Source organism: Tuber melanosporum (genome assembly GCF_000151645.1).
Source record: "Tuber melanosporum whole genome shotgun sequence assembly, scaffold_102, strain Mel28".
Taxonomy (NCBI): Eukaryota; Fungi; Ascomycota; class Pezizomycetes; order Pezizales; family Tuberaceae; genus Tuber; species Tuber melanosporum.
This window is the reverse complement of record NW_003298758.1, coordinates 292,350-308,700: the sequence shown is the minus strand read 5'-3', so window position 1 is coordinate 308,700 and position 16,351 is coordinate 292,350. Positions and strand designations below refer to the sequence as shown.

Genomic DNA, 16,351 nt, shown 5'->3' with positions numbered 1-16,351 from the left:
GTGTTTTTTTTTTGGGGGGGGGGATGAGTTGGACTTGAACGCTGCAAAGGCAGCTCAAGGGGAGAGATGAGGGTAAGGGATGGGCAGTGGATGAGAGCGAGGAGGGTGTGTGAATAAGGTGAGAGGGAGCAAAAGGGTGTGGGAGGGTGTGGGAGGACGGTCAATGGCGGTGGTGTGGTGAAAGCTCAGGGTTACTTACAGCGCTGAGAGGGGACGACATCGTTGTAGTGTAATGGGATCAGGTACAAAGACGCAAGCCAGGAGGAGTACACGATGACAAGAAGGGCGGAATTACGTCAGTTGACGATGGTGGTGTTGAGGAGGAGGAGGGGGATCGAGAGATGCAGGCAAAAGATGAAGCCTGAGGAAAATAAGCTGGACGAGGATTGTTGTGGTGTTGAGGAGGCCGAAGATGTGTGTTGAGAGAGTCAGTAAATTGTATGGCCCTGCAAATAGCCCCTTTTTCCGCGAGCCTTGGCAAGCCCTGGATGTCCCGGAACGAGATTTCTGGTTCAAACACCGCACAGATTTCAATTCTGGCCTGCAACCTGTTACTGTACCGGCAAGCTACGCTTTGGAAAATATAAAAACTAAGTTAGGCTCAAAAGCTTCATTTCGGTTCTATTGTGTCCATTGTTTGGCTTCGATTCAACGGTATTGCATCACTTCCAATAACACCAGACATCACTAGACCTTAGTATGGTACTTGTACTCGTATGATATCCCATACTAAGAGTAACACGTAGGCTAAATCCGCACTGATTTTCTGTGCTGCAAGTAAAATAGGATCAACAGTGCGCTCGAGCTCTCCCCCTTAAAATCCTCTGTCCGGGTAACCCCCCATGTCTCAAAATTCATCTCCAGAATTTTAACGCGTGTGTGACATCAGGCAACACCGACTAACTTCGTGTGGCGTCACCCTAACTAATTGCACAACGGGCTTGACAGCACTTCATCGCGAGTCAACAAAGGACAACGAGCGATGAATAATATCCGCGCTATCGAAAAGCTGAACCAGCGGGAGCTGGAAGCTGGCATTGTATGTTTAGCCCTTAATTCACCAGAACCCGAGTCTCTCCAACCACTTGTTAACCTGCTTAAAGCCATTATCCGCCTCCTGGCATACCGACTGGTCCGATACCGCATACGTTTACATCGGCGGCCTTCCATACGAGCTCAGCGAGGGCGACATAATCACAATCTTCTCCCAGTTCGGTGAACCCGTTCACGTCAATCTTATTCGTGACAAGGACACTGGAAAGAGCAAAGGGTTCGCTTTTCTCAAATATGAAGACCAGCGAAGTACAAATCTTGCGGTAGACAACTTGGGTGGGGCTACAATTCTCGGGAGAATAATTCGGGTGGATCATACCAGATATAAGCCGAAGGAAGGAGAACTAGAGGAGCTTCTAGGCCAAGGTTCAGGGCCGAGGGATCGAGATGATGGCGACGATGATGATGAGAGTGAGCATCACAGCAAGAGAAGAAGGGGCAAGGGAAGGGAAGATATGCCACCACGGGAGATGCTTCCGGAAGAGATTGAACTACAAAAGTTAATACGGGACCACGATGAGGACGATCCAATGAAGGAATACCTTGTGAGGCAAAAGAAAGAACAAGTCGAATTGGCTCTTCAGAAGTTGAAGAGGGAGAAGAAGTCCTCGCACCATCGGCGCGACGGTGACAGCAAAAGAGATCACCGACACTCCCATAGACACAGGAGCCGTTCAGAGGGGAGATCTAGGCGGCACAGATCTCGTTCCAAGGAGCAAACGCACAAGGAGAGAGCCTCTGAAGAACCGAGCAGGTCTCAGGAAAGGGGCAGGGACGGCCGAAGGGGAAAATATCATGATAGAGATGGTGGTAGAGACAAGGGCAAAGATAGGGATAGGTATGGGGATTGGGATGGGGATAGGGGCGGGAGCAGCAGACTGGAGAAGGAGCGAGGCCGGGACAGATTTCACAGAGATAGTGGACACTCTTCCAGAAGAGAGGGGCGCCGGTATGATGACTGATACATGATGTCCTGGATGTAATATAGTTTCTAAAGGGAATGTTTCATAGCGCACCATTAATGCTATACTTGAGTACCTCTATTGCTGAAAACGAGGAAAATCCAGAGCCCAAGAACGCCATTGAACATGCTCACTCTAACACATGCACAGAGATAGCTTGCGATCGCCTAGCTTTCGTCCATCTCTTCGACCCCATCTTGTGATGGAGGCAATCCCACCTGACCCCGTAAACCCTTTATGATGTTCATCAATCCTTCGCAGGCTGGGCTCTCGGGGTATGCATCGAAAAAGCTCTCGCCGTAATCACAAGCAATACCAATTCTAGGATCCAAAGGAACAGCCCCAAGGAAAGGTATGCCCATCTCAGTCGCCAAAGCCCGACCGCCTCCAGTAGTAGCGTGGAATATTTGTGACTCACCCTTGGGTAGCCCCAATGTCAGCAGCAAAACGAGCAATACCCCCAGAATAGAAACCAGGAACATAAAAAGGGTATATAACGTACCTCGCAATTGGGGCAGACAAAGCCACTCATATTCTCCACAATTCCCAACACCTTAATCCCGGCCTTCCTGCAGAAATCAATCTCTTTCCTAACATCCAACAAGCTAACCTCCTGTGGCGTCGTGACAACAACAGCTCCATCAACCCCACTGCCCTTCAAGTAGCTATTTATACTCAAATGCTCATCGCTAGTTCCCGGAGGGGTATCAATGAGCAAAAAGTCTAAATCGCCCCACTCGACATCCTTCAAAAACTGCTTGATCAATCCATTCTTCTTAGGTCCCCTCCAAATAATAGCATCATCCTGGTTTGGCAGCATAAACTGTATGCTCATGATACCGAGATTATCCGCTACATATACCGGTGACCACCCCGAAGACGAAGAGTGAATAGACTCGTTCTCAGCACCCATCATTCGTGGTATTGATGGGCCGCATATGTCGATGTCGCAGACACCTACCTGTGTTTTAGGGGACTGGGCAAAAGCATATGCAAGCATAGTGGTAAAGGTAGATTTTCCCACACCGCCTTTTCCGGAAAGGATGAGGAGCTTATGCGCTACTGTTGCCATGCGCGCTTGAATGAGGGGAATGTCTAGGTCGGGCCCCTTGGGAGCTGTGGCGCAAATCTGCTGGTTGGGGCATCCAGCGCAAGCGTCCATTTTCCCTGCCTGCTGGCTCTCGGGTCCAGGACAGTGCTCTGTTGAACCGATATATATGTTAGCTATTGCCTTCACAGAGAAGCATTCACCGGGTTATTGGCGCACCTGGCTCGGGGGCTACAAGTTTTGGAGCAGCTCCAGAGGGTTGTGGGACATCTTCTGACGCCACCGGAACTTTGAGAATGACCATTGCGCTCAGTTCAGTATTTATCACCGAGTTTTCTGACCCTCCTCAAAGGTAGCTTCTCAAAAACGAGTTGTTTCGTTGGTGTTGTAGTTAGGAGTGAAGGGTTCTACGGTACGGTACCATACGGCACAGTGCGAAGTGGGGTGGAGATGGGGGATTGATAAGCACACGGAAAGCTCCGGAAACAGAAATCCCGTGACCTCGCTACAAGAACCTCGTGTGAAATACGGCACCGGTACTCGTACAGTACAGTACAGTACGAGTACTGGTTTCCTCATTACCAAGTTTAGGTACGATGGGTTCTTGCATAGGTGATATGGCAAATGCACTCGGCTTTAGTATGGCTCCGTAATTTAGTTATCATTAGATGGCCTATCAGCTCTTTTGGACAAACGGTTTTTTCTTACTCCGTAGGGGAGATAAGGAAACACATAATGTGATAATTCCACCCGGGGCTAATATCAGAGGCATCGGTGCGGAGCCGAAATACAGTATGCAATTGCAGTCGCCAGCAAGAAATCTACACCTTGCTCGACTCACACACCTTTCACACCAGAGCGCTCATTTCCACAAGCCATACGGTTGGTTGGTGTATTTCCACTGTAAATTAGGCGAAGTTAGAACAAGCTGTAAATCAGTCCAATTGCAAGATGACTTACCAATTTTATTGTACCGTCTTCAGAACCTGTTGCGTAGAGCCTTCCATCCGGGGAAAAGCTGACACTCCATATACTTCCATGATGGCCCTTGTAAACCTCGAGCTCAGTCTCAGTATCATAGTCGTAAACCCTGACCCAAGTATCTGAGCTTCCACCTGTTATAAAGCGCCTAGTTTGTTGATGAAGTGCTACAGAAGATACTTCGTATGCTGTTGAGATGCTCTTGATCAACTGCCTGCTCTGCGCATTAAAGAAATACACTGTCTTTCCAGCCGTTGCGCTGATCAAGTTTCCTTCAGGACTCAATTCACAAGATCCAATGAGCTCATCGACATCGAACTTTGTCACAAGCTCTCCAGATCTATTATCCCACCAACGCAGTTTTCGGTCATCTGATGCTGAGAGGATGGTGTTGGGGTCCGACCAGACGATAGACTTAATAGTTCCTGTATGAGTCTGAGCACCAATTTCCATTGGCGTTTCCGAATGTGCCAAATCGTACACCCGTAACCTTTTCTCCTGACCACCGGTTGCAACATGTGTAGGGTTTGGCGAGAAGGTAGCCGCGCGAACTATATGGTTGTGTTGGAGGGTTTGCAAACATTCGCCGGTAAAGGTGTCCCAGATTTTCCTGTACGACGGTTAGAGACAAATATTTGTGCCGAATGTTATCGGCTCTTGACTTGTCTCGACTTACGCAGAGAAATCGGCAGAAGCGGTAGCCGCTAAGGCTGCATCATTGGAAAGTCTCGCCTGCCACACGGCACCTTTATGGCCCAAAAAAGTCCCAATCCTAATTAAAATATCATCAGATCTCACCGGGGCTTTCGGGGCCAGAAACCAAACTTACCAATCACCTGTAATACCATCCCGAAGCATTGGATTATTATCTGAGCCAGGGTCAGTATCAATGTCCGATGCCAAACAGCGCTACATGTAGATCCAATGTATGTTCTGACCTTTGCAAGCGGATATTAAATAGTATTCATCGTCTGCCAGCATGGGCGAAAAGGAAAGATGGGTGACAGGCCGAGAGTGACCATGGCAAGTTAAAGGTACAACTCGAGGAGCTTCTGTAATACAAGGTAAAGTCAGAACTTGTTTTTTTTTTTCCCGTCTAGTCAGCGGATGAAGGTAGAACGAACGAATCGGGCCACCATTCGAAGATTGGCCATCATTTGGTAAATTGACGGTTGGGGATCCGGAGTTCATGTTGATTTGCCAAGGTTATATCGAAGGGGGCGGGGGGGCAGAATATGTGATATTGCGAAAGACAATGAGAAAAGCTTCTGTCGTTGAAATAAGAGGGTATCAGTTACGGTGATGATGGTTGGACGTCCTTAATTCGTGGGCAAAAAAGATGTACAGAAAACGCAATGTGTAAGTGTTTGAACGATGTATTTCGTGATGAGAGGTTCTGGTTGGTGAAAAGCAAGGCAGACGACAGGGGAAGAAGTATGACGAGCAAATTTAATTGTGGTCGTAAATTCGTTAAGTTGGACCTTAAGGGGGTCCTGGTGCCTGTTATTAACGGCGATTTAACAAAGGAAGTTGAGGGGGATAGAAGGAAGCAGAACGGGGAGGAGAGAGAGAAAAAAGGGAAAGGAAGAGGAGATGTCAGAAATGGTGAGGCCAGAGAAGTAGACGATGGGGGAAAGATAGATAGGAGGACGGAGAGGTGAGCAGGATGTAATTGAGAAGTAGTGTGTGTATGTACCGTATTGCTATTGCTATCGCAAAGTATAGTATGATACTGTGCAGAAGGGAGAACTGAGAGGTGATTGAAGGAACCTCAAATGCTCAACCTTACTTGCAGAAGGCCAGAGAGGGGAGGATGAGACGACGGGCGGGGCCACGCATCAACGACAGGCCAGGAAACGCCAGCGAGCTTTCCGAAAGATTCGAGTTAAGAAAAGCCTTTCCAGGTCTTCCCTGTCCTCGAAACCGCGATGGTCCAAAAGAAGTTTAATGGAAGCTGCCGGTTAGCTGAGCTAGATGTGTGGCATGAATCGGAAGCCTCATCCTCACTTCTTGTGGCTTTATTGATCTATGCACTTTCAACGTTTCCTCCTTTTTTCGCTGCGGAAAAGGAAAGGGGTTCGCCCACTGTTTGTCCCGTCGTTGCAAATTATCCGCCAAGAATACCAGAGAAACCGGTCCGGAAACCTCAATCATTCCTATAATCGCAGTGGCTTGTCTAAAGCGATGGATTTATCTACCCCAGTTGCTTAGGTATCTTATGCCACCTTTATGATTTTCTGTTATAATAATATCCCGATGCATGAAAGTCCCAAGGTTGATAGGGTAAAACTCTATGGATGGATGCCGGTATTGGAAGAAGGCTTAAGAGAAGAACTATCGTTCTATAAGTTGAGAGAGCTTGTGTTATATCATACTACTCGTATAATATAGGTAGAACACAAGAGTTTCTGGCGTTAACATCTTGTGTGTGAGCAGCAGTGAACATGAAATTCCGAAAACGAGATTTGGTATTCTATTGATAGTGTTGTGGCGGTATCATACGTACGATCGCACTGGAGCAACCTTTTCCTCAGAATGTTCTGCCCTTTCCAAAGGGGAATTCTTATAATGACATTAAAAGAAAATTGGCTATTCGAGTGATCATGCGTGCACCCTCGCCAACTCCTACTCGAGTATGATTTGTCGAGCCGCTTGTTCTGGTGGAACCAGATTAGTAACACAACCCTGGATGACGACCCTGGTTGCCCCTCCTGCCCCACAAGCTTATATTGGGCCTCTGTGTTTAACTCACTTTTCCATCTCCACACCCCTAGTTACCCCTCTAAAGAAAGGATCAATGGCTAGTATATACAAGCTTACCGCAGCTCTACGGGGCCACGAGGACGATGTGAGTAGCTCCGGGCTCTTGTATCAAATTCTGTTTTTTGATCCCCGAGTTTGCTGAGAAAGGAAAAAAACTACGTGGAATGCCTAACCCCCATTTATCCAGGTTCGCGGTGTCGTTTTCCCTTCTCCTTATTTTGTGACTTCTGTATCTCGAGATGCTACTGTTCGACTATGGAAACGTGAAGATTCCGATGGGACTGTCTTCTCGGACCACATCAACTCGACTGGCTCCGGATTCATTAACAGTGTTACTTTCATTCTTCCAACGGAGGAGCATCCTAAGGGTCGGTAGTTTCCTGATATGTTTTAGGGCTAAAAATTAATTAGTGGGTTATTTAGGTTTGGTTGTTAGTGGAGGCCAGGACACCATCATCGAGGTTCGAGAACCAGGCTCCAAAGATACAGACGATGCAAAGTACCTGCTCTTAGGTCATACGCATAATGTTTGCGCGTTGGACAATTATGCGGGCATCATAATTTCGGGATCCTGGGATGGGTGTGTCATACTGGCATCTCGGTTGCTCGGGTTTGGGCTAATAGTTACTTAGTACAGCACGTGTGTGGAAAAACTGGGAAAGCCAATATGTGTTAGACGGCCATGACCAGGGAGTGTTGGCGGTATTAGTCCTTTCAGGGACGGATGTGGTCACTGGATCGGCAGATAAGACAATACGGATCTGGAGGAACGGAAAAACCATCAAGAAGATTGAAGGTCATACAGATTGTGTGCGTGGATTGTGCAGGATGCCAAATGGTGGATTTGCCAGCTGTGCGAATGATGGGTAACCAGACCGGTGCAGGTGCCTACCAGTAGTTTGTGAGCTAATGGTACTTTGACGCTTTAGGACTGTTCGTATGTGGTCATCGGATGGACATCAGTTGCAGGAATTACATGGGCATACAGCGTTTATATACTCTGTGGCTACTTTACCTTCGGGTGAACTTGTTTCTGCTGGGGAAGATCGGACAGTGAGGATTTGGAGAGGTAGGTTTATATGCCTGAAGAGTCCATGCGATTCGGGAGGACATCTGGGCTTACTGGATATCCAGACGGCGATTGCGTCCAAACGATAACCCACCCCGCCATTAGTGTTTGGTCTGTTGCTGTTTGTGCTCAGAATGGTGACATTGTGAGCGGGGCGAGTGATCGAATTGTCCGAGTGTTTTCCCGAGAGGAGAAGAGATGGGCAGACGAGGGTGCATTAAAGGTAATACTAATAATTGAGTTTCAAATACCATATATTTACTAAAATATTCTCAGGCATTTGAGGATAGCGTCGCTGCCTCAACGATTCCATCGTAAGTTCCTGGGTGGCTGAGGTGCCGACTATTGGTTTTAACGAATATTTAGAAATCAAGTTGGCGACGTAAAGAAAGACGATTTGCCTGGTCTCGAGGCTCTAAGGCAGCCGGGCAGGAAGGACGGCCAGGTAAGAATTTTTGCAGCTAATCTGAAGCGACTGCTGACGTTAATATTAATCAAAATAGGTGCTTATGGTGCGCAATGGGGAGACCGTAGAAGCCCATGTTTGGTCCAATGCGGCAAGAGCGTGGAACAACGTCGGCACGGTTGTAGATGCTGTAGGTTCCAGTCGTAAGCAAATGTTTGAGGGTAAGGAGTACGACTACGTGTTTGATGTCGATATTCAAGAGGGGGCTCCTGCATTAAAGCTGCCGTATAATGCATCTGAAAACCCATTTGAGGCCGCTAGAAGGTTCCTTGAGGCGAACGAATTGCCAATATCATATCTTGATACTGTTGGTCAATTTATCGTGAAAAATGCTGGTGGTGTCGCTCTTGGGGTGCAAGAGCAGCCCGCTGGCCCAGATCCATGGGGTATGGAGAACAGGTATAGGCCAGATGCGCCTACTCCCCAACAGGCCAAGCCGAAGCGCATTCCGCAGAAGTCATACTTGTCAATCACCGCAGCCAGCCTGCCAACTATCCAGAACAAAATCAACGAACTAAACAGAGAGCTGTTGGACAAAGGGGAGAAGGATATTGCGCTTAACCCCGACGAAACGTCTGCACTTGCTAAATTATGTGGGTCTCTTCAAGCTGTCGCCTCTCCTTCATACAAGGCTGGCACACACAATGCTAGCTTTTCAAATGGCCTTGAATTGATCTCCAAGATAATCACCAGCTGGCATCCGCAGAGCCGCCTCCCAGGTCTAGATCTGTTGAGGTTAGTAGCAGCGGCAACCCCATTGGCTGCTACATACGAACCAATGAATGGGCTCAAGGCCGGCGACATTCTTGAGACATCAGGGGCGTTTGATATCAGCCACCCGAACAATGTCATGTTGGCAACCAGGACATTTGTGAATCTCTTCCAGACCGAGGAAGGCAGGGGCTACATGGATAATCGATTTGAGCGGGTTTGTATTTCAACTATTTTCCGTCCTTAAAAAATTGCCCTTCTAACACAAAACTTTTACACTAGACTATCCAACTCGCCGAGAAGGCTAGCGCCGGAACAGCAAATCGGAACCTTAAGATTGCGAAGGCCACACTCCTCCTCAAGTAAGACCAAAATCCCCCGGGAGATGCTGATTCGGCCCGAACCCTAACTTTATCTATAGCTACGCAGTTTTGATCACTTCAGAGGGAGCGATCGACCGCGCAATCACACTTCTCGAGCCCCTGACAAATATAGTCAAGAAGGAGATAGATTCTGAGACCACATTCCGTGCTCTTGTGGGCCTAGGCACACTTTTGACGCTCCAAAAGGAGGTCAAGGAGGCAGCATTGTCGGTTTACGAGACCCGTCAAACCGTCGCTGAGGCAGAAATTAGGGTTAAGGAGCCGAGGATTAAGGGCTTGGCTACTGAGATTAGGGGATTGCTTTAAAATTGTTTTTAGCATCGGGATGTGTTAACTGGTGGTTGGGGTTTCATTGAAGCACCTTTGTACGATCGAAAGTTTGATGCGATACCGTGGTTTCTCGAGGAATAAGTTGGCATTCTTGGGAGCTTTACAGCTGGTGTTCGTGTTGGCTTTTGCGGCACCCTTTATTATCTGAATCCTTGAGCAGTGTGATTAGTGGTAAGGTGGTGAATCTGAATTTAGCTTGAGTATTTTTACCTAGTTATCATATCTAGGCACGAATCACATGGTATCACTCGGTAGAACATGGAAACTCGAGGTGTGATTTTTGCTACTATTTCGGTTATGAGAACTAGACCCATCGAGATGGAGGTGGTGTTGGTCTGTTGGATGATGGCCACTGAGTGGGAGAGGAGTGAAGTCTCGTTGTGTGGGGAGAGCGGCCCATAGTCCTGAGTAGACGTGCGAAAAACGAGAATGGCACTACATATCTGGGAACGCGTATATTTAGTACGATATGTTAGTCCACGCATGAATCCCTACTTCGAATCTACAGGAACGCACTGATTAGTGGGGAACCCTTGACCACGATACTCAATCCACAGTATAACTAGACTCTGGGACGTTCTTAATAATTTCGGGTATTCGTCTATGTGGTAAATGATAGTGGAGGGTGCCGAACATAGATGGGCTCTGAACTAACTCACATCCGCTACTGCAAGTCCGGGGTAGCAGTCTAGCAACACGTCCCCGCCGCTGGCTTGGCGCCGTGGTACTGCCAATGCCGCCCCCGGGATGAATGGTAGTCCTTTTTCTGCCCTCCTCTCCTTCCGCTGATAGTAGGGAGAAATGGAGGGAGGCTGTATTTAGTATGATAGTATCGTAGGTCACAAACAGCTTAAATAGAACAGCCCTCCCTACTCCTCCATGGAAGCTCAGATGTTACAAGGATCCATGCCAGGTATCGTTCTCATAGTCAGGAGTGCGTTTAGCGGTGTAGTGATATGGACATATAACTATCGAATATGCCTAGATAGACTATACTATACCAAAAACACGTGCTCCGACAGACTTGCGAGTGAGAATTAGTTTGCGAGTGAGAGAGTATGATTAATTAGTATGTTTTGTTCACTCTTCGCATACCGGGGGATTGTAGGCGCTGGGAGCGCATATAGCTAGTGGGGTAGATGCTCCTACCTATTCCGATGGGGAGGGGCGAGGTGTGAGTTAAAGCGCAAACACACCGACCAACCCCATCCGAGGCACCATTAACAAGGGTTACCCCCGGAATAAGCCCGAGAGGAAACGGATGGGCGGTGATTTGTCTGCTCGCGATGCCTGCGCGGGGAGAGTATCGTATCCGGAGGGGCAGGGACAAGTAGAGTCGGGTGAGTGAAATGATTCTAAACAGTCGTCGTGATGAGGATTTAAGTTTGGGTGCAAGGGACGAAAAACCAGTGTATGGTGCTCGACACTCGAAATCGGCCAAAAACCGACACGAGAGCTATTTTCGAGGTCTCCCAAACGTAACCACATCTCTAGGAAGATATGGTACTTGAAAGAAGTGCCCGGAAGACACCCCTATCTAATTCTATCCTTCCCGGTTCTTCCCAGAGCAATATTGGTGGAGATAGTAAAAGTTTCGAATTGCCCACGTATGACTGTTTTCGGAGTCACATTTTGCCGGAACCCCACTGTTTTGTGTGTCTTACGTGCGCAAAATTAGTTTTACAGACGAGTGCTGATTTCAAGTCTCCGGCATCACATAGAACTGCGGACCTAACATCCCCTCAGCAATCGCCCAACCACGAGTGACCTTCCATGCATGACCTTCTGTGGCAGGGCTGATCACGTTCGACCCTTAATTTATCAGGGTAGCACAAGTCACCCGAACAGAAAGCTCTCCGGCACTCCGCCCCGCTGCATATCCCTCCCTCGTGCACGTCTATCTACGATATAGCGCCAGATACCAAAGACCGGCCGCTTCGTTCGCTCCTCTTTCTTACTTTCTCCACTTAGTAATACATGAATGAAAGTAGCCTTGCAATACCCATAGAGTTGTATGTGTGTTGAGCTCTTTCGAAACGCCCCTCCTACTGTTCCCCGACGAACACCCAATATTAAGCATGGTTTGAGCGCTTCAAGATGCACACCAGAATTTTAGGGGAAACTAATCTGATAATGGAGCGGGGACAAGAGGTGCAAAAAGCCGAAGGAAAAACAAACCATTACAGGATACCGGTAGGGGAATGAAGAGACTCAAGGAACTGCTTTTTTCTTCTTCCGAAATGTGAGAGATTGTTGTTGGCTCTTGGTTTGGACTTTTAGTCTTTTTCAACCCATATTATCAATTACCCTGAACCCTAAGCGCGATGTAGACCCGTTTTAGACCTAATATCATAACCAGGTTCCGGGATATTAATTCGTGACTTGTATCATAATATTATCATACTATTAAGTTATATAATAAGATTATTATGATATAAATATGTTCCACCTCACCGACCAGGAACTCGACTTTGTGGATGAGATATGCTCTCCATAAAGAAAAACTTTACCTATCCCCTCAACGAAGTAAATTTACTTCACTTTTAATAGTGGAAGAATAAAAGGTTTATCCATCCATCTATCCGGTATCGGCATCTCACGCCCTTTCCGTGGAATGACGCAAACGTTGGGCGGGATCTACAGCCGAGTGAGGATATGTGATACGGGGTCTTTCTTCTTCTTCTCCCTGCTTCATTACTTGTGTAAGTTCCCTAATGGTGGTATTATTATTGGGGGGGGGGTGATCATTCTGCATTTCGATCGATCGATCTTGGGATCCTGGTACGGTGTGGAGGTCCCCAGACTCCAGTGGGTGAAGATGTGTGGGAATTATAGTACAAGGTATCAATAGCGGGATTATGTAGTGTCTAACTTATGAGAGTTTATTTGTTTGTTTGATAAGTCGGATCTGGCTGACAATTGGCTAGCTAGTGGTTATTGAACGATCGAGTAGTTAAAGATCAATGGTTGCGCTCTCCGCACACTGGTGGCCCCTCCTCGACTCCTTACCCTCTGTGCTAGTTAGGGTGGGAGTACGGACGGTGTGGAATAGTGGTTTAAACGAAATGAAATTTGGGGAATAAGGTTGAACGTAAATAAGGTAACATGGAAGTGAATAACGCCTGCTCTACAAGGCAAGAGATCTTGAATACCGGTATGCACAGGAAAAGAAGAAAAAAGTTATGAATAAATGCCGTTACAAACACTGCCCCCGCACCAGCTTGGAAAAAAAAAAAAAAAAAAAACACAGATGAATGAAATAAAGGAAATCCCTAGCTATGCATACAAACTAATTGTATTAAATCGTTTTCCGAACAGATAAATAAAGAGAAAGCGCTGCTTGAATAGAATACAGGACCCAAAAGTGACCGGTGTAGTAGGGAGAAAGGCCAAGCTATTTAGAAGCCATGGAAGGATGCGTCATATTTCTCGAACATCTCATCGGTGTATTCATCTCTCGCGGTTGTGGGTGGTGGGTCGTATTGGTCAAAGTACCTGGTGTCTCCTGGGTGCCGAAGACTTGGTACGATAGGACCCTGGATAATTCCGTTAGCGTGTTGATGTTATTGTAGAGACTGTGGTGAGTTGGAACATACTGGATGAACCTGGTTCTCTAATTCCTGCCAATGGACGCTGTCAAAGAATGGGTGAGCCATGACCTGGTGTCCTCCTCCACACATATTGCCGAGTCGAGCTGATAAATCTTTTGTGCACAATCTTCGCACAATATCCTTGGTTTCTTCGGGTAGTATCGAAGGGAAGGATATCCGTCCTGCTACAATTTTCTCGTATATTGCGAATGGAGAATTGTCGTAGAAAGGTGGAAAACCACAACTCATTTCATATATCAGAACACCTAAGGCCCACCAATCAACAGCTTTACCATGACCTTTGCTTTGGATGACCTCCGGGCTCAGGTATTCTGGTGTTCCTAAAAGACAAAAAAAATGAAATCAGTATCCCGCTTTGGTGGGCATATGATACGGATGTTAGAAATCACCACAAAGTGTGTAGGTTTCCCCTGAAGAAGAAGTAATAGGAATTAGTTTTTTGTATCCTCAAAGCCCAATGATCTCGCGACACTCACTATCGCCCACAACTTTTGCAAAACCGAAGTCTACCAGTTTGACATGTCCCCGTGCATCCAGCAAGATATTTTCCGGTTTCAAATCCCGATACACGATGCCGTGATTATGTAGGAAAACTAAGATCATGGTGATTTCTGCGGCATAGAACTGGGTAGTTTGAAAATCGAATCGGCGAGCCCGTCGTAAATAACCAAATATCTCTCCACCTTTGGGAACCCGTACATGTTAGGAGCTGAGATAAGAGGCCCGGGGAGATACAGAAAATTGAACAAGAGGAGAGTAAGCACCGGGTGAGTATTCAAGCTATATACAAAGGTTAGCCTGTTAATGATCCCGCTCTACTTGGGCGATACGCACGAGAATGTATAAGGAAGCACGATCCTGCCATGAGCAAAGGTAGTGGGTTATAAATGGATGAGGCCGACAGACTTCTAATATCGATCTCTCATTGAGGACCTAAGATGATTGATCAGATGTGGTGAGAAGGGCATCGTGGCAATGAAAGGCTATGTAACGCACATGTTCACATTGCTTCAGCCGGATAACTTTTCGTCACACCAACCATTAGCCTCCATTTATTCCTGCCATTAAATAAAGCCGGTATTTCTTACTATCCACTTTCTTAAGTTGCTTTAAAGCAAACAGGGGCGCATTCTCGGTTGGTGGACTGCCCCTCGGTCTCACTAACCACACTCGAGCGAATGTCCCTGTACTTTATCAGTGTTAGATTCAGATACATATATATCGGAAGGCCCAGTCGGAAACAGGCAAATCCTTTCCTACCCCAAAGTAGTCATTAAGTCAAAGTCCTCGACAGATGGCGGCCTCTGGTCTACATCCGTCATATTGACCTCTTCACCGCCTTCACTCCTCCCTTCTTCCTTGCGTGTTGGTTCCCCATCGCCATTCCCGAAACCTCCTCCCTTCGCTTGACCATTCACAGGAGGTCCCCCCGATCCCACTTGTGTAGGGCCTGACACCGGTGTATGTAGTGAATCGCTTTGAAAGTCGATATCCATACCGGAATCAACCTTGTCGAGCTCTGCAATCGCTGGTCCCTCGTCTAGAAGCTTATCAGGGGGTGGTGTCGGAAGGCTTAATGGCGCTGCCGGCTGTTGCGCTGTAATCTCCATTTTTGTTTTGATGGTTGAAATAAAGACTTCTGATGACGGAGGTTGGGTTTGTGGAATTGATGGGGAGATTTGGGTCGGATAAGGGTTTTGTTTTTCCTTTTCAATGCATTCTATGGAGCATAGGGTAAAACCGGTTTGCAGACCCAAGTTATTCTAAGGTTGCTCGATCTCCCCACAGGGCAGCGGCCACACAATGTGGCGGACGCGGGTCTTTATGTACTCTAGGCGCTGCTGGTTAAAGTTACTGGCACTTAGGGATCGTCTCCCTTTTTTCCAACTCTCGCGTCACAAGTAGTCAGGGGGGTTATCCCTATTGTAGGGTAGGGGGGGGGGACTCGAGGGGAAGAGGGGGAGTAAACGGGCAGCGGGGCAGACCGACACCTATTATAGACAGTAGGGAGCTGATGGTCTGGGACTTGTAATAATACTTGCTTGCACGACATGCGGTAGGTTTTTTTCTCCCCCCAAAATATACGGATATCGTTCTTCCACACTCAGTAACTCAATACGGGGGTACCAGTGACAGCACAATACAACTGCACGCTCCAGTTTTGAGCCGCAGCGTTTGAGGAGCGAGATCGAAATATGATAGGCTATCTTGGCCCCCAAGTACCGCACCATAAAGCACAACTGCTGAGATTAAAATAAAAAAAGGTGGAACACAGAAAATATATCATGCGTACCCCAGCAGTAGTGCTGTACAGTACAAGTACGTCCAGATGGCAGAGGAAGCGTCATACTGTGTAATAGATACATACCGATCTACGGTACCACAATACCCACACTCTACCAAGGGCGGTGAAGGGACATCTGACGGAAGGAGAGCGTGAGCGCAATGAGACGGCGTCCCATTCTCGTGCCGTAGTCCACCATTTTTTCGAGCCAGACATAGTCCATCCGCCCATATGATTCACTGCTCGAACAATAGTGCCATGGTCTGCTGCTACCCTCTTTGCTCGTCCTGTGGCCCCCTTCAAAACTGATGACGGTCAGTCACTCCCGCTGTGAACTCTCTTTTAGCCAGCGGGTAGGAAAAAGTAAATACTGTGGTGGGTAAATGTGAGATAAAATAACATGTAAGCAAAATGAGAGAGATCGAGAGGGCAAGGCATAGATACTGCACGCAGGAGGGAATGTACCAGTACCGTAGGAAAACACCCCATTATAGTACCGATACAGATGAAAAGATACTGGTAGTTTGCTGGCCGAGATGGTTGCCAAGATCCAAAAATGGTTTTTTAGAACCGATCACCCCACCTGTTCCTCCCTGTCTCAAAGGGAGAGGAGGATCGAAGAGGGAAAGCTCTTTCTTTTTTGTGTTAATCTTGGTTCCGCAGGTCATCTAGAATAAACACTCTGCAGCC

At 47.3% G+C, this 16,351-nt stretch overlaps 6 protein-coding genes; 2 read left to right on the top strand and 4 right to left on the bottom strand.

Moving 5' to 3' along the window:
* Nucleotides 1-402, bottom strand: part of GSTUM_00000090001 (uncharacterized protein) — a 2,359-nt gene extending 1,957 nt beyond the window's left edge. The window contains exon 1 of the mRNA XM_002835317.2: nucleotides 1-402. This exon is cut by the window's left edge and continues 138 nt beyond it.
* Nucleotides 403-896: 494 nt separating this feature from the next.
* GSTUM_00000089001 (uncharacterized protein) lies at nucleotides 897-2,015 on the top strand (the record flags this gene model as incomplete). XM_002835316.2 has 2 exons in its annotated part: nucleotides 897-1,039; nucleotides 1,104-2,015. Exons 1-2 carry the CDS (start codon nucleotides 983-985, stop codon nucleotides 2,013-2,015), a joined length of 969 nt encoding a protein of 322 aa, XP_002835362.1. The 5' UTR covers nucleotides 897-982.
* A 56-nt stretch (nucleotides 2,016-2,071) lies between these two features.
* On the bottom strand, nucleotides 2,072-3,485 carry GSTUM_00000088001 (uncharacterized protein). XM_002835315.2 has 3 exons: nucleotides 3,283-3,485; nucleotides 2,518-3,215; nucleotides 2,072-2,434 (listed from the first exon to the last, which is right to left on the bottom strand). The coding sequence occupies exons 1-3, from the start codon at nucleotides 3,365-3,367 to the stop codon at nucleotides 2,183-2,185; spliced, it is 1,035 nt and encodes a 344-aa protein (XP_002835361.1). The 5' UTR covers nucleotides 3,368-3,485; the 3' UTR covers nucleotides 2,072-2,182.
* Nucleotides 3,486-3,746: 261 nt separating this feature from the next.
* GSTUM_00000087001 (uncharacterized protein) lies at nucleotides 3,747-6,093 on the bottom strand. XM_002835314.2 has 6 exons: nucleotides 5,169-6,093; nucleotides 4,983-5,096; nucleotides 4,874-4,913; nucleotides 4,721-4,816; nucleotides 4,024-4,654; nucleotides 3,747-3,964 (listed from the first exon to the last, which is right to left on the bottom strand). The coding sequence occupies exons 1-6, from the start codon at nucleotides 5,233-5,235 to the stop codon at nucleotides 3,926-3,928; spliced, it is 987 nt and encodes a 328-aa protein (XP_002835360.1). The 5' UTR covers nucleotides 5,236-6,093; the 3' UTR covers nucleotides 3,747-3,925.
* Nucleotides 6,094-6,732: 639 nt separating this feature from the next.
* On the top strand, nucleotides 6,733-10,023 carry GSTUM_00000086001 (uncharacterized protein). XM_002835313.2 has 10 exons: nucleotides 6,733-6,892; nucleotides 6,995-7,175; nucleotides 7,231-7,387; nucleotides 7,440-7,673; nucleotides 7,737-7,876; nucleotides 7,942-8,116; nucleotides 8,243-8,321; nucleotides 8,380-9,270; nucleotides 9,336-9,415; nucleotides 9,475-10,023. Exons 1-10 carry the CDS (start codon nucleotides 6,842-6,844, stop codon nucleotides 9,740-9,742), a joined length of 2,256 nt encoding a protein of 751 aa, XP_002835359.1. The 5' UTR covers nucleotides 6,733-6,841; the 3' UTR covers nucleotides 9,743-10,023.
* A 3,022-nt stretch (nucleotides 10,024-13,045) lies between these two features.
* On the bottom strand, nucleotides 13,046-16,002 carry GSTUM_00000085001 (uncharacterized protein). XM_002835312.2 has 9 exons: nucleotides 14,638-16,002; nucleotides 14,466-14,566; nucleotides 14,374-14,399; nucleotides 14,212-14,310; nucleotides 14,142-14,157; nucleotides 13,854-14,060; nucleotides 13,767-13,787; nucleotides 13,363-13,697; nucleotides 13,046-13,302 (listed from the first exon to the last, which is right to left on the bottom strand). The coding sequence occupies exons 1-9, from the start codon at nucleotides 14,985-14,987 to the stop codon at nucleotides 13,165-13,167; spliced, it is 1,293 nt and encodes a 430-aa protein (XP_002835358.1). The 5' UTR covers nucleotides 14,988-16,002; the 3' UTR covers nucleotides 13,046-13,164.
* Between the last annotated feature and the right edge of the window lie 349 nt (nucleotides 16,003-16,351).